The 17,098-nt window shown below is 37.0% G+C and overlaps 1 protein-coding gene across 1 annotated transcript in view; it reads left to right on the top strand.

Moving 5' to 3' along the window:
- The window catches only part of STK26 (serine/threonine kinase 26), a 54,979-nt gene that overhangs the window by 26,570 nt on the left and 11,311 nt on the right, over nt 1-17,098 (top strand). Inside the window, exons 3-4 of the mRNA XM_045538899.1 lie at nt 5,987-6,217; nt 15,214-15,270. Coding sequence (XP_045394855.1) covers nt 5,987-6,217; nt 15,214-15,270 — 288 coding nt within the window. The remainder of the gene's footprint in view (nt 1-5,986; nt 6,218-15,213; nt 15,271-17,098) is intronic.

The raw sequence follows: 17,098 nt of genomic DNA on the forward strand, positions 1-17,098 counted from the left end.
TAGACATTGAACAATAGTGTGATCTGTTTATCATGGAAACTAATTTTGGTTTTATAGCAAAAGGGAGTATAGTTTAAGTTACAAATAAATCCAAGCTGTAGTGAGAGAACCTTAGACATAAGAGTCAAGAGATCTGGGCTCAAGTTTGAGCTTTGTCACTAGTTAACTATCTTATATCTTTGAACAATTTATAACTTCTCTAGGCTACAGTTTTCTCCCTGTAAAAATAGATTCTGGATAAGATGTTTGCTAAGTTCCTGTTCTTCTCAAAGAGTCTCTAATTCTTTTAATTCCAGGGCTGTATATCCCTTCTTAACCTTTTTCTATCTCTACCATCATTTTGATATAAATGGCTTTAAATTTCATAGCTTCCATTTGGTGGTATTAGCCTAGGACAGACAAGCATACAATAAATGCTTGTTAATGGTGGTAATAAGGAGTTGGATTGAATGACCTATACATTTCCTTTCAGCTCTAAAAGCCTGTAACTGAGGGAGAAGTCAGTTGTGCTTGGATCATATCTGGCACTTTAAAAAGATGGTGCCTTGTGGTCTTGAACTCAGCAGCACTAAGAGGTATATAGCTGTTGACTTTAATTCTTTTTCTTGTTTTTTTTCTTCTTACTGTATCTTGGTTAGAAAACACTCGGGAAACTTTTTAGGCAATGTTCATAGTGCAAGTGAAAAATTTTAATATAGTCAATCATAATACAACAGTAATTTAATTTGAGGTTCATGAAGCCACTAGAGAATGACTTTTATTTACATGCCTTCTACTTATCAGATGACAAGAAACAGTACAGACATGAGATTAATCCAGAAAGGCATTTTATCTCTAGCTTGGGAGAACTAATCTGAACAATTTAAATAGGTAGCTAACTAGATATCTGTCTAGTTTTCTGTCTAGTTTTTAGTACATTGTTAGGCTAAAGTTTTTAGTTATTCTCTGTGATTGTTCACCGCGTGTCACTCCTGGTGTTCCCACTTAAGCATTTGAAGAAATTAAAAAATCTTGCTTTCTAACCCTTGATATCATTAGAACAGTCTTTATTCATTTCCTGTAATAACCCTCCTCATCAGTGAGTCACTGATAGTCCCACACATAGGTCAGTCTTTTTAAAGTGCAAAAGGTTATTTTATGGCTGAGAGCATTCATAGCGTGGGTTTTATTAAGGTAGGGAGGCAAGTGCAAATCCTAGTAAGTTCAGCCTTACTCAGCTTGGTTCTTGGTTCTGGAGGTTTCTTTCAGGACACCTGAGCTCAACTCTTTTTGGTCAAATCCTCTGAAAAATCTACCTACTCTACCTTAAATCTATTATGTGTTCACTTGCAGTCCCAAACTGGAGGTCTCACTTAGCTAGCTCAGATCCAAAGAAATAGGTTATTTACCTTTGATTCTTTCTTACCTTTGGCTCTCCATGGTACTTGAACCTCAAGGCGAATTCTAAATCTGTCTGCAGTTTTCTTGTCTCTCCTGGCCACCTATTCCTAATGCCCCCCACAGACACATAATTTGGACCCATTTTTTACTAACTAACTAGATCTAAGCTTTTACGCTTTGTCAGTGTTGGCTGTTAACCTCAAAACTCTATCATTAATCACATCTTAAGGCTGGGCACGGTGGCTTATGCCTATAATCCCAGCACTTTGAGAGGCCAAGCCAAGAGGATTGCTTGAGGTCAGGAGTATAAGACCAGACTGGGCAACATAGAGAGACTCTTGACTTTAAAAAAAAAATCACATCTTAACCTATTATATGCCCTATAGACTATACATATATTGTATTGGATAAAACAGTATTTTAGAATACATACATGAAGAGGCTAGGCGTGGTAGCTCATGCCTTGAATCCCAGAACTTTGGAAGGCTGAGGCAAGAGGATTGCTTGAGGCCAGGAGTTTGAGGCCAGCCTAGGCAACATAGTGAGACCCTATCTCTACAAAATAAAAATAAAAAATAAGAATATGTACACAAAGAGTATGGGATATGTTACTTGTTTATTGACAGATGCACCTTTCTAGTCTTGAGAATAAGTACAGTTGTACCTCAGTATATTTGGGGGATTGGTTCCAGAACCCCCACATATACCAAAATCTGTGCAAACTCAAGTCGCTCAGCAGGCCCTGTGGAACCCACAGATACAAAAAGGCAGCCTTCCGTATGTGTGAGTTTCACATTCCAGGAACACTGTATTTTCACTCTGTGTTTGGTTGGTAAAAATCTGTGAATAAGTGGACCTATGCAGTTCAAACCCATGTTGATCCCGGTCAACTGTGCTAATTTAAGAGACACATACTTAGAAGAAGTGTTGCAGATTTAATTTTTAAAATGTAGGTATGTATAGTAAATACCGAAGTTCTCTTGGTTTTATTTTGATCTCCAACTTGTTCACTTTTAGTGTGCAGAATTAGATGAGACCCATATGCTTGCCTGGGAAAAATAGGGATAATGAGCTCCCTGTAATCAAAGATACAAATTTCACATTTGTCTGCTCAGTGGTTCCCAAATGCTGATCTCAAGACTGGTGCAAAAATGACTACATAGGAATCATTTGAGGTGCTTTTTAAAAATACTGGTTGCAGTACCCTAATCTCAGATAGTCTGAATCAATAGTTTTGGGGTAAGGACTAGGTATCTGCATTCTTAAAGTTATACAGGTCATTCTAATGTACAGCCAGGATGGGAGAGTACTTAGAGAATCTTTAAGAGTTCTTCCAGCCCTCTGTTTCTGTGGTTTAAGTATCCAAGAAGCCTTCTTCCATATGCCCTTGACTTCCCACAGGAGACAAGCAAGATGATCACCTTAAATTTTCCCCTTTTGGACTTCCTGAGAGTATGTCCATACTGAATAGTTGTTGTTTTTGTTGTTGTTTTAGTGGTAATGATACCATCTGTCTAAGACTTAAATTTGTAACAGTGTACTTATAGCTGAAGGGTGCAAATTCAAGTAAAAGAACAGGTAAAGCAGGTCAAGGAATAATGTGAATGCCCTGAGGTGGATCTGTGAGGTTTTCATTTTCACAGACCCTTTTTTTGTGGGGCATATAGAAAGCATCTACCATTAGTTGTAAAATCAATATGAGGTTAATTTAGCAGTTCCTCCTATTTGCTTCTCCAGAACTTAGAGCTCTTTCCTGGGCTATGGCTTTGAGAAGGCATTGCAAACACAGATATAGAAGTAAATTGTAATTTTGCAGTAGAGGTAAGAAAGATTTAGAAACTTTCAAATTCTTAAATAATATTTGATTTGGATAGAGAGGGAACTGACTTGATTTTCTTAGAGACTCCATAGAACAATGAGAATGATTGGGCAAACCAGCTTCTTTATATAGGTAGTTTTATTTGCATGACTTTTGCCCTTGTACTAAAAACAGGAAGTAAATCTGTTTTAATAAAGACTTAGGATACTTTGGTTTAATATGATGAAGGGGGAATTAGAACTTGAATGTAATCTATCAGGGGTTCAGGAACTGGTAAGTGGGGCAGGGATCTCTATCCCTTGATAGTTAGGGAAGTGAGGTTATACTAGTAAATCTTGTTTTCGTGATTCCCTCCACTCTGAAATTTGGTGTTTTGCATGAAAAGTTTTAGACCCAAAATAAAAGAGTAGGAAGAGCAAACACTGTGTAAATGATGAGTCTTTCTCTTTTTCTGTCTCCAATTTGCTATTCCTTGATTTAAAATCTTAAATTATATTCATGAATTAGGATTTACTTCAGAGCTTCTTTAAAATGCAAACTGTGACTTGGTTTTTAAATTTTTGATTTACATGTTTGCAAGAGCCCATTTATTATAGCAAGCAAGGAACAGCTGTATCCTCCCTGGGGTTGGTTGTTTCAGTCAAATCCTTTTAAAACACTAATTAAGAAGATTAGGATTTAATTTTTGTTTCTTAACAACAGAAAATTCTAGTTATAAAGTTAGTGAATACACACACTTTCCAGAGTGTTATCAGAAGGTACATAACCATTATTTTTTAATCAATGGCATATTTCCAAATTTTAGAATTATTTTGTAACTGTGTCAGAAACACTGAAACACTCATCATGGTTTTTTTCCAAGTCTACTGAATTTAGGAAGTTACAGGGAGGTGAACTCATCACCAAGCTATTTGCTGGGTACTTTTTGCCACAAGGTACTACAAAGCCAAGAACCATCACCCAAAGTAGGAAGAGGTAACTGTGGGTTAGCCACTATGTAATAATAATCACAATGAAGTACAATGTCTTATCAAGAGAAGACACCAAGGAAATCAATAATGATGGTGCTCAAGTTCTTGAGAAGGTATTATAACAAAATGTGAGCACTAACGATGCATTTGCAACCTACTAGAAGCCTAAACTATTTTTAAAAGCCCATATGGGAAGCTCAAGATGTATTTGTTCCATGTGGGTACTGGAGGCGGGTGGGGATACACAAGTAGCTTGCAGTATCAGAGACTTCCACATGGAAAGTGCATCTTTTAGAAATGAAAAAAAAAATCTAATCAAGGGGAATGGGGAAGCTTATAAGGTAAACAGGTCATATGCAAAATGTATTTTAGGCATGTTGAAAAAAGAAAATTCACTTAAATAATACATCACACACATTACCTTTAAATATGACCTCTAATATTTTGTTATATATGAGCTGTCACACTGACTCAAAACAGTTATATGTGTGCTGTATTATTTAGTGAAATTCCTTAAAAGTAGTCATAAATTTTGAAGTTACCTTAAACAGAAGCAGTTTACTGTAGTAGTAGTGTGTCTATTTGGTGGTCATGGTGCAAAGAACTTGATAAGAAACAACAAACTTTTTTTTTTTATTTCAGCTCATCATGGGGGTACATAAGTCCAGGTTATATATAGAAACAACAAACTTTAATGGCCTCTTTGTCTAAAGGAAGACATAAGGGACATGCTAAATCCACAAATTGATGGTCTCCTGAAATTGATGGTGATGTGAAACTAGGTAAAATTGTAGTAAATGAACAAGGTCCAATTGAAAAATTAAATATAGGTAGCTCACCAGAATTAGATAGCATCCTCCTATATTTTGAAGGAACTCAAAGTTTTTGATTAATAACTTAATAATGCACTTCGGGGGGTTGGAAATCTTGAGTTTCTACTTGATTAGCAATATATCTTCAGCAGTATGAGTTTAAGTAAGGATATAAAGGTTGTCTCATGGGAAAAAATTTAATTCAATATTGTATATTATAAGATAAAGGATATTTCTGAATCAGGAAAGGACGGTGAATTTATAAACCTAAATCATGCTTATACATTTGTTAACCTTAAAAAGCTATGCTTGATTCCAGATTTTATTGAAGCAAAGTTAACTTATTCTGGATCTTCACAGTGAGATGAGTTGTGAAAGTTCAACCTATTACCATTTCCTCAGGAGTGCTGGCAATTGTCACAAAGGCACACAATCCTATTTCAGCCATTGATGAGAACATTACATATAGAAAGGATCTCAAGCAAAGAAAGAAAAAAAAGACTTATAAAACCTGGAGTCTTTTGCACTCTGTGTTGTTTAGATAGTGATTTGGAAGTGTAGTTGGGGTGATTGGGATATCTGAGTTGGAGACAGGAGAGTTGAAAGGTAATATTGGCAGCGTGTTACAATTTTAAATGATTACCTTAGCTTAGTTTAGATGTTCTCTCACTATTGCTACATTTGCAGTAATGTGAAAACTGTGTATAATCAACTGCTTTCTTCCAAAAAGTGCCTGACCTTTTGTCAGGCACCAGATACCTTTGCTGTACGTGATTGTTTGTGGTAGCAGGATCAGCTAAGCCCAGTTGGTGTGGGTGATCCAATAGATATGGACTAGCTGGCAATTTGGTATTACAATTGTTCTAACAAAGCACATGTGGAGATTGAAAGGAATGTGTATGCTTTAACAAATGTGTTATTGTCTTGTGTGATTTATTTTCCTTCATTTAAAAAATTTCATTCAAAACATTTGTGTTCTTTCTCTCTCCCCCATTCTCCTTTAGAATAATATAGCTGATCCAGAAGAACTGTTCACAAAATTAGAACGCATTGGGAAAGGCTCATTTGGAGAAGTTTTCAAAGGAATTGATAACCGTACTCAGCAAGTGGTTGCTATTAAAATTATAGACCTTGAGGAAGCCGAAGATGAAATAGAAGACATTCAGCAAGAAATAACTGTTTTGAGTCAGTGTGACAGCTCATATGTAACAAAATACTATGGGTCATATTTAAAGGTAATGTGTGTGCTGTATTATTTAAGTCATAAGGTATTTTCATTATAAGTTTTTCTTTTTTTAATTCTATTTTTTGAAAAGCTATGTCTTAAATTAGGATTTGGCAGTCTTTGGCCTCTAGGCAGAATCCAGCTCCATTTATAGTGCCAAATAAACCGTTGTTAGATTTAGCAGCTGTATCCTGAATGCATCCCAGTACTCAGCTGCACCCTTTATCCACACCTGAACTTTTGGTTTGATGAAGGAACAGAAATACAGCTGGTCCTGGAGACATATCCTTTGTCAGGAAAGAGTTATCCCCCTGGGTTTCCACACACTATTCTCAGTGGTCTAGTCTGTCTCAACTTCAAAATTAATGGAACATGTATGTCACTTATTCCATTGAGTTATGGTGTTTATTTACACATTTCTTTCTCTCACTGGTTTTAGCTTAACCAGTCTTCATTTTTACATCAGTTAGTACAGGGTATGGCACATCTTAAGCATATGATAAATATTTGCAAAAATGGAGTTCTCCCCTCTGAAACAAAAGTTGCATTTTTACTGGTTCCAGGATCATGGAAGTAGCAGACACCTAAAAGTCCAGCAGATGGAGATGTTACTACATAATGGAAAACTTTGGTTGGTAAAACTCAAGAGTTCTTGGGCTCTAGAGTTAGAAGTCAGGATTTGTGTTTATTAGAATGTGAAGAATAAAAATCTAAAAAACTCTAGCTTAGTTGAGAGTTTAAATTATCATGAAATTGTTTATCCTTGCTTTGAAATTTTTCAAAGGATGGCAGTATTAGATCTTTGCTTTTCAATGTTTATATGGGGGGAAGGTTTTGTTGATCAATCTGTATGCCAGAGTGTGTTTATAACTCATTCAGCTGTTGGCCTGTGTAAAAATTAGTGCTAACTTTTTATGCTCTGCTGACCAAATACCTCCTAGGATATCTATCTATATCTTTTTCAAATAACCTCTCTTTGAGTTCCTGGGTTCTTATTTCTGTTTGATCAGTTCTGCTGTTGACACTGTCTATTGGATTTTTCATTTCATTCATTGTATTTTTCAACTCAAAAGTTTCTGGTTTTTTAAAATGATTTAATCTCTCTTAAATTTCTCATTTTGTTCATTTTTTGTTTTCTTGATTTCATTTAATTGTTTCCTTGTATTTTCTCAAAGTTAGATGAGCTTCCTTAATAAGCAATTTATAAATCTCCATTTATTTATAGTCAGCTACTGGGAAACTATTGTGTTCTTTTGGTAGTAAGATCTTTCCTTGGTTTTTCATGTTTCTTGTTGCCATATGTTGACGTCTGCGCATTTGGTGGAGCATTCACCTCTTCCGGACATTACAAGTTTCAGTGTGGAAAAACCTTCCTCTATAGGATGGTGCAAGGGCAATGTCTAGGCAGGCTACATACAGCAGTCTGGTTCCAGTGAGTGCACAGCATCATGGTCTCTGTGCAACTCTGTCAACTGATATTAGTGTTGACAAGATTGCAGGGATCCTCAGTGGTGAACATGTGGGTGTCCACAGCAATGGTGAGGACTGTTGGGAGTCTTTGGTGGTGAGGGCTGCTAGAGTCCTTTTTCTCTCACCAGGGAAATTATGACAGAGCGGATCCCTCTTGGCACTGAGTCTGGCTTGGGGCCCATTCAAGGTGGCACTGGTGTCTGATGAGTGATGTCCATGGAGTGGCCCCAGAGCTGAGGCCTCATGTACAGGCATGCCTGGAGGGACTACTGCTCTTGGACCTGGGGCGGTAATGGCACTGATGTCCGAGGTGCAGACACCTTTCACTGCTCTGCTGGTAAGGAGGTTCAAGGTATGGATGTTTGTGAAGTAGGCAGGGAACAGGAGAATGGGCATGCACCAAGCCACAGTGGTTCTGAGGGCAGGGAGGGCCCTAGCTCTTCCTGGTAGCTGAGCTGGTGTCCAGACCACAGGCATGCACAGATGGACCTTGGCTCTGGTGTCCAGGGTGTGAGCTAGTTCAGTATGGCTATGGGTGGTTCTGGTGTCCGAGCTGTGGGTGGGTGCAGTGTAGCCACAGATCTTGTCTGGAGTCTGGGATGCAGGCTAGCTTTCAACAGTGACTATGTGGGTGTCTGGAGCACAGGCACACTCAGAGAGACCTTGGCTCCAGATCCCAAGGTGTGAGCTAGCTCACTATGGTCATGCCTCAGGTGTCTGAAGCATGGTTAAGTGTAGTGCAGCCATAGAGCCTGGGTCTGGAGTGTGGGCACTCATGGGGAAGGCATGATTCAGGGGTCAGGAGCTTGCATGGGTTGGGAGAGTGGCAGCTCCTTTCCCCAAATAGCTCAACAGCATCTGCTTCTTGAGGGGGAAGAGTTTTGTAGCCATGTCTCTCTCTCTAGGGTTCCTTGGTAGGAATGGCTGTTGGCTACCTCAATAGCAATAAATGCCAGTCACCTCTGCAGATCAGGCCTCAGGGGACCATGGTGGCTCTCACTGTGTGGTGATGCCAATAGCCTCTGCCTTTCTTCTTTGTTCCTAGCCATCTCCTGGCCTCTCAGGTACCTGATCTCATCAGTGATCCTTTCTGTTCCATTGTATTGTTGCGGTTTCTTAAATGGGCCCTTGAACCATCCCAAGGTTATTTTGGTTTGTGGATAGCTGTCTGTATTTGTTTTTTTGTGGGATTATGGAGGCTGGTATGTCCTTCTCCACCATCTTGATGACTTCACTCTGTCATCTCTTTCTTCATCTGTCTGTATCTATGTTAGTTAATACTGATACAGAAATTTATCATGAATTTCACTGCCTTTTTACAAAGCCTGATTTATTCTAATATTAGATGTATATAGAATGAATGTATAGTAGAATGAATCATTAAGCAAACAGCCACTATATAATACACTGTACTAGGTGCTGAAGATGTAAATGAGCAGCTCAGTACTGGAGCTCACAGTCCAGTATTATACTAAAATGGTGCAGATTTTATGATTAAAGTACGTACAAGATGAGGCACAAATAAGCAAGTAGTCACTTCCATCCTTCATTTTCAGAAGTGGCATGAAGAAAAGGCTTCCAAGAGGAAGTGATAATGCTGGTAATTTCTATCCAATTTCAGCATTTACTTCTGTTACTGTATTTTACTACATACATAATTATTTGGTCCTTTGTGAAATAATTTTACTTTCATATTTGTTCCTAAAAAGCTAATTTAGCAGGTCGTATTCTGTTTTAGAAATCTTATGAGTGATCACTTAATTTCAGTAGTTTTTGATTCCCCTCCTAATTTCCTCAGCAGGCTTCACTGTAGGCTGCTCCAGGAATTTGCTAGAGAGAGAGAGAAGCGAGCAAGCATGTGTGTGTCTGTGTATGTGTTTTATTTGCTCATTGTGGTTTATTCTTTCTGGATTGAATGCTGGTAATTCTAGACCTGCTCTAGATGAAACCTGAACCCATGCTATTAATAATTTTAAGCACCTGTGACAAATAAGCTATTTTTTTGGTAACTGACTTAAAATATTAAATAAACCCTCTTTTAGATGACTATTCTATAATATGCTGAAAATTGATACTGATATGGTTTGACTGTTTTGCTGGTTGCTTATAGCCTTTGTTTATTCATGTTCAGTATTCCTTTTTTGTTGTTTTTTTATTTATTTTACTCATATTCAGTATTCTTATGAAAAAATGAGTTATAGCTCTGTATCTTCTATTTCTATGATTTCACAGAGCTCTTTTTAAGTAACAAAGAAGTATATATGTACTAGTCACCTGGTAATTACTTAACTTTAAATAAATGAAATTAATTTTTTGTTTGTCATAAATCATGATTGTACAATATACTCAGACCAGTCAGTGATATAAAACCTTTGTCCAAGATGTCTTCTTAAAAGATTAAATTGAATTATTTTTATCACCCATCATTAATTAAAATCTATGATGTGAAAGATTACATTGAAGAACATTTTGCCTTATGATAAAATTATAGAAATGCACCGCTGGCTGATATTATTAATATACTGACTCTATTTAAAGTAAATAAATGTATGTACTTATATCTGTATATAAACATACATATACTGAGAAAGAGAAATATCCTGTGATCTTACAGGCCTTTTCATACTATTTATTTAAATCACTTTCTTAAATTGACCAACTCATTTATTTTCCATTTATATTAAAATGTAGTATGACTCTGTGGGCCTGCATTTTTTTCCTAAACTAAAATCACATCAAATATAACAGGGTTCTGTTTAAGGCAGTCAACTTAATTCAAGGCCACGTCCTCTTAGTACCATCAGGGAACTGCATTATCAATCAACTTACGTACTTATTGTGGCCCATCCTTCTATTTCAGGTGACATGGGGGGATTTTGTAAGTAAAGTTAATTGAGGAAAGTAGGGTATGGTTTTTTTCTCAGATTGTTCTTACACAGGATATCGTATATAATCAAGACCTTACTGTAAGCTAGAGGAAAAGTTTATTACATTTGAGAGAAAATTATATGCTCTTTGAAACTGTATGCAGTTGTAGTGATTTCCTTGAGACATGCAGAAAATGTACTAGGTATTCATTTTGACTGAGCTCACTGTATAACTTCATTTTTAAAAACAAGAGTAAAAACCAGACAAACACATCAGTATGACCACAGTGTTTTCCTTTAATTTTAGTTCACTGCAGATTTTCTTGACAGACAAAGTTAGTCTTTATGAAGAGTGCTAAAATAAGCAAACCCTTCCCTTCTGATCTCATAATATTGGAAGAATCTTTTATAATCTTTAAATATTTTTCTAGTTCAATGTAAATCTTAAAATGAAGCTCACTCAGGCATTGAATAGAATTTGAATCATGCCTTTATTTGCAGCTGAAAATTGCCTTTAGATTTCTGCGTGTGTTAAGGAAATATTGTCCCCCCCCATACCACCACCAATATTTATTTAAAAAAAGAATTGAATGAAGTAAAATATTCCAGAGTAGTCTGTACAGTTTTGTGGCCTTCTCAGTATTTTTCAATGAAACTGTGTGTGTGCTTACATCTAGTGTATGTTCAGTGTCTCTGGAATATTCTTTTTAACATTTTTGTGGAGTTCTCTTATAAAACTTGAAATCAGGGACAGGAAATTTTTTTTCCTTCTTAAAATATTCTTTTCTCAAAATAGGAATGTCTTTAATATAACACAGGTCTAAGGAGCCCCATATTAAATTCAATTCAACAGACATTTATTTATTAAATGCCTACTATGTGTATTCCTCTCATTCTGCATATTTTCCCTGGTCAGTCTCATCCACTTTATTCTGACAACTTGTAAATTCATGTCTCTGGTTGTAAACTTTCTTCTCAGCCCCATATATATATTTATAACTTGCCTCATATTAATAACCTCTGGTTACACTAAGTACAATAACCCTAAAACTGGGAAAGTAGTATTTGAACTAGGTCTTGAGTATGATTTTAGTGGAGTTTGGGATGTGAGGGTGGGGTATGAACAAGGCATTCCAAACTGGGAGAAAATGGCTCAGAGGTGGTAAAGTCTATAGCCATATTCTAGGCAAGATGGTCTCTACTGTCTCTTACAGTTTTATAAATCTCATGTGCTGTGTTTTTTAAATTATGGTAAAATATACATGACATAAAATTTATCATTTAAACCATATAGTTCAGTAGCATCAAGTACATTCACATTGTTGTGCACCCCTGATCATCATCCACTTCCAGAGCACCTTTACCAATTGAAACTCTGTACCCATTAAATAATATTAATAACTTCCCTCTATCCACAGTTCTTGGCAACTACCATCCTACTTTTTTCTCTATAAATTTGACAACTCTAGGTACCTCATATAAGTGGAATCATACAATATTTATTGTTTTCTGACTGGCTTATTTAAATTATACATGCTAGTTTATGTGGCCAATGTTTTGGTTGGCTATTGGGTTACTAGACCAGCTCAATTAATTCAACATGTATGTAGTATAAATAATACTCTCTCAAATATACATTATGGATATATTGAATATTTTTTATAAACAAATGAATTCCAAGTTCCATAGAGCATTTCTTTCCACTTTGGCCAAGTATCTGCTTTAGCAGCAAACGGTTGGGATTCAAAGCCCTCATGGGGTGACAGAGTTGATACTTCAGACACCAGTACTTTGTTAACACTAGGGTCTAACTTCTTTCCAATAACTAGTACAACTCAGGAGCAGTTACTCTTTAGGCGTTCTGAATTTGGGGACAATTTCCTAATCGTGAATGACCACCCAGGTTGATGTATGACTTAACTCCAAACTAATATTCAAATGTGTGGATCTTTTTATAAGTGGAGAAGTGGAGTTTTTCCTTCAGGGAATTCCTATGCTTAAATGTGCTGGGTTTATGGCTATGGTTTATAGTCACTTGGTTCTTTAGGAATTGTAAACCAGTATGTAGATACCATCATAGCCTTTTAAGTTATTTAAAAAGCAAACCAAACACACTTATTTGTACTCTCCAACACTAAATTCTTTTACCAGATATCAAAAGTATTTTGTCGTCTCCCAAAATAATAGGATGATAGGGTCTAAGTTTTTTGGTTTGGTTTTGCTTATGATTGGTGATTTCATTGAACCATTGAAACCTGCTGTGGACAAGGAATTGGTCAGATCTTTTGTGGGTTAAGCTTCCTTGAAGAGGGAGGAGCCCCGCCAGCTCGCCCTTCCCATCGGTGCCCACTCAGGCCTTGCATCAGGCCCACACCTGCCTAGAAATCATGTGAATGTTCAGATCTGTGGTCACCCCTCAGTGAGGTTTGTCTCCAGAAGTGGCGGTCAAAAGGAGGTAGCTGGGAAAGTTATCAGGTAGCTTTGGTCCCCTTCTTGTCTCAGAGGAGTCCTACTTCTGCTGAAAAGCTTGCTTGCTGGTAGGAAACCTTATTTTCAGATCTAGAAATTGCTTAGTCATAACTTTAATAACTCAACAGTGTATACTACTTTGTAAAGTCACATTTCAAGCTTTCTGTGAATACTTTTTAGTGACAGTTGGCAAGTTTCCATTTTGAATTGGTATAAACAAAAAGGCACAAAACGTTTTTAACTTGGAAAACAGGTGCTTTCATTCATGCAGACCTGTAAAACAGATAAACATGTTTTATAAGATATTCTTTTAAATGTCAGGTGAATGGGAAGCTTTCTGAATTCATAGGGTAGAATATAGTACTTGTTAGAAGCAAACGGGTAAAAGAAAAAATTCTTAAGCTATATGGCATTGTAAGAACCACTTTTGTCTTCTCTTTAAAAAAGTATAAAGATGCATCAAGTTCACAATTCTCAGGTTCTGAGTGCCTAATTTCTATACACAAATACAAGTTACATGAATCTCTCCTGGAACTCCTCTTCCCTCACCGCTATTGTGGGAATTTATTTCCTTTCTTTCCTACTGTAGACACTGCCGCTAACAAAGACTCTCAGCTTTCTTTCCTCAGTTCAAGCTGGCCAGCTACAGCAGGACAGAGTGGATGTCAAGATTAGCGGAGGAGGTAGAAATGTTAGGGAAACACCATTTCTCTCTCTTTCTTATACATTATATATAGTGTCAGCATCAAGAAAGGGAGAATCCTTTTGTCTTAATTAAATGAGCCCTCTCTCCCTGGTCCTAACCCTAGGCCACGTCCCATTCCCTGCATTACAATGTCAATTCACCTCTGATTCTTCAACCCTCCCCCATCCCCTAAGCACTCATCGTCCTGTCACTGGAGTCCATTCTCCGCCTTGATAAAGTCCCAGCCCCATGGAGCTGCTTGGAAATTTTAAATTGAACTCCTGACTACCTCCCAGGGATTTTAGAGTTTGAGGACTACCAGCAGTAGCTTGAAAATCTTCATCCCACAGCTGGGGCTGTAAAGGTGACAAATGTGTTTCTGGCATCCCAAGTTGAAGCACAACACTGAATATATTTTTCCCCTAGAAAAATTGTTAAAGTATAAATAGTAGTGAGTTTCTCTGGTACTCTTTATGCTACACTACGAATACATTTGTGTGAAATTGTCTTTTGGGAGGACTACCCCAGGAACCTAGACATTATTTTTATGGGAAAATGTTTACTTTCAAAATTCTGAATATCTTACTTAAAAATTTATTTTTGGAACACAATCCAGTCAGAGCTTCACTGCTGCCAATATAGTAAAACCAAACATTCTACTTCTAGTCAGCTCTGTGGTTCCACAAAAATTCAGAGAATACCACTCATGAGATGGTATAGAAAGAAAGATATCCCTAGTGTTTCAAGCTATAGATTAAAAAAAGAGTTTAATGACTTATTCTAATGTTTAACTGATAGGACTAGTGTGTGGGTGTGGGTACACACCTGTTTTAGAATTCATATACATGTATTTCTCCCCCATAAACCCCATTTCTTCTTGTTCAGTTCATCATGAAGTTAATTCCACCTGGAATAATCATACACTTTTTAAGCTAAAGACTCCCTTTTTCTTATCTCATTGCATCAGAGGAAAAATAAACAATATTCTTTCTAGGGTCCATGTGTGTACCAAAAATGCCCATTAATCATGGCTGATAAAAGTTGGGAAATTACATTAAAACAAATGAAAGCCAACAACTAAAATACGGCAAAATATCCAGTGTCCTCAAACTCTGGATCACATGTGAACCAGTCAAAATTTCTACAGGTCTCTACTTACCTCCTCATTCTTTAATGTAACTGTCTTTTCCTTTCAATATTATCATTCAAGATAATAATTTAAAGCTATGGTTTATTTTTTCTGGGTTTTATAAAATTACTAATAGTTCAATAATAACATAATACTTTAATTTTTTTGGCTATATCATAGGCTTAAATAGGTTTGGAGGGGGAGTCTAAGCTCAGAACTTTACTTTCATTTGTAATGGTGTATGGAAAAAATATATTCTGGGTTCCAGGCCAAGACTTTTAAACCTATTTTAGAATCTGTGCATTAGTATGTGAGATTTAACATTTTTGCTAGTATGTGATTTTGGCTCAGGTTTGTAATTATTAAATTGTTTCATGACTTTACAGGGTTCTAAATTATGGATAATAATGGAATACCTGGGTGGTGGTTCAGCACTGGATCTTGTAAGTATTTTAAAATAATTATACACATGTGTGCACATGTACATACATTCACATGTACCTATAATTTTTGTTCTCTTAATTGACCATGTCTTTTGGGCAAGAATGTCTTTTGGGCAAGCTAAGTGGTTGCGTTAGTTTAATATGTTCAAATTAAACTCTTTCTTCAGGACCACTATCCTTATATAGGTACCAGATATATTGTAGGTTTGAACATGTTCCTGACATTCTAAGAGTATATAAAAAATGCAAATAGCTTAATACAATAAAGTCCCCCCAAATTAGACGTGGGTGTGTGTAAATTGCAGTAAGTTTTAAATTTGACTTTTATAAGCTTATCCCTGAAAGGACTGAGTGTTCTTAGATTTTAAAAAATATGTAGTATAGATAACTGTCATTGAAAGTGGTTGTTAGGGACTGAATGTTGTGTCCTCCCAAAATTCTGTTAAAATCCTAACCCCAGTGTGATAGTATTAGGAGGTGGGGCCTTTGGGAGGTCATTAGGTCATGAGGGGGGGAGCCCTCGTGAGTGAGATTAGTGCTCTTATGAAAGAGGCCCCAGAGAGCACTGTAGCTCTTTTTTCTACCATGTGAGGGTACAATGAGAAGAAGGCCATCTGGAAACCAGGAAGAATGCTCTCACCAGACACCAGTCTGCTGGCACCTTGATATTGGATTTCTTCCCGGCCTCCAGAACTGTGAGAAATATGTTTGTTGTGGTATTCTGTTATAGTAGCCCAACTGTCTAAGATAGTGTTTCTAGGGTTCTGACGAAGTAGGCCTACAGATCCAGTTCTCTACAGAGCTCTCTCTACACCTCTATAGGTCATTTTGAAATGTGATGGCATTTTTGGTTGTCATAATGACTTGGAAGTGCTACTGCCATTTTAGTGGGCAGGGATATCAGAATGCCAAAATACTGCAATGTGCAGGAAAATTCCACTTGACGAAGATATGTTTATACACAGAATGCCTTTGTGAAACACTGGTGGTTTTCCCCAAGTTAGTGTGATCCTACAATGTTTTTTCTCTCCTTTAAAATCTTTATTAATATGACATATTAAAATTCAATGTGCATTATGAGAGGGAACTTTGTGTAGTAGAATACTACTGGGCTGTCCTATGGGAGTTTGAGGTTATAGCACTGGCTCTACTCATAACTAAATCTGTGACTGAATCAGACAATCAGACAAATTTCCTAGACTTGGGTATCTTATAAAATAAAGAAGTTGAATTAAGTTATTTCTATGTTCCCTTCCATCTTTAATTTTTTTTTTTTTTGAGACAGAGTCTCGCTTTGTTGCCCAGGCTAGAGTGAGTGCCATGGCTTCAGCCTAGCTCACAGCAACCTCAAACTCCTGGGCTCAAGCGATCCTTCTGCCTCAGCCTCCCGAGTAGCTGGGACTACAGGCATGCAGCATGCCCGGCTAATTTTTTTTCTACATATATATTTTTTAGTTGGCCAGATAATTTCTTTCTATTTTTAGTAGAGGCGGGGTCTCACTCTCGCTCAGGCTGGTCTCGAACTCCTGACCTTGAGCGATCCACCCGCCTCGGCCTCCCAGAGTGCTAGGATTACAGGCGTGAGCCACTGCGCCCGGCCTCCATCTTTAATATTATATGTCTTTTATTTACATGCTTCTGCCTTTGAAATTATAGAGTATGCTGTTTCTAAGAAGAAAGTGTTTAGATGAAGATTATTGAGTAATATTTTAATTCTTATTTTTTAAGTGGAAATGAGTTTTCCTAACTGAAAGTGAGTAAATATTTTTAAAAGGCTTTAACCTTGACTGCCAACTGAAAGTTTCAAATATTCCTATGAACAGAAATG

Source organism: Lemur catta, chromosome X (genome assembly GCF_020740605.2).
Source record: "Lemur catta isolate mLemCat1 chromosome X, mLemCat1.pri, whole genome shotgun sequence".
In the NCBI taxonomy this organism is placed as follows: domain Eukaryota; kingdom Metazoa; phylum Chordata; class Mammalia; order Primates; family Lemuridae; genus Lemur; species Lemur catta.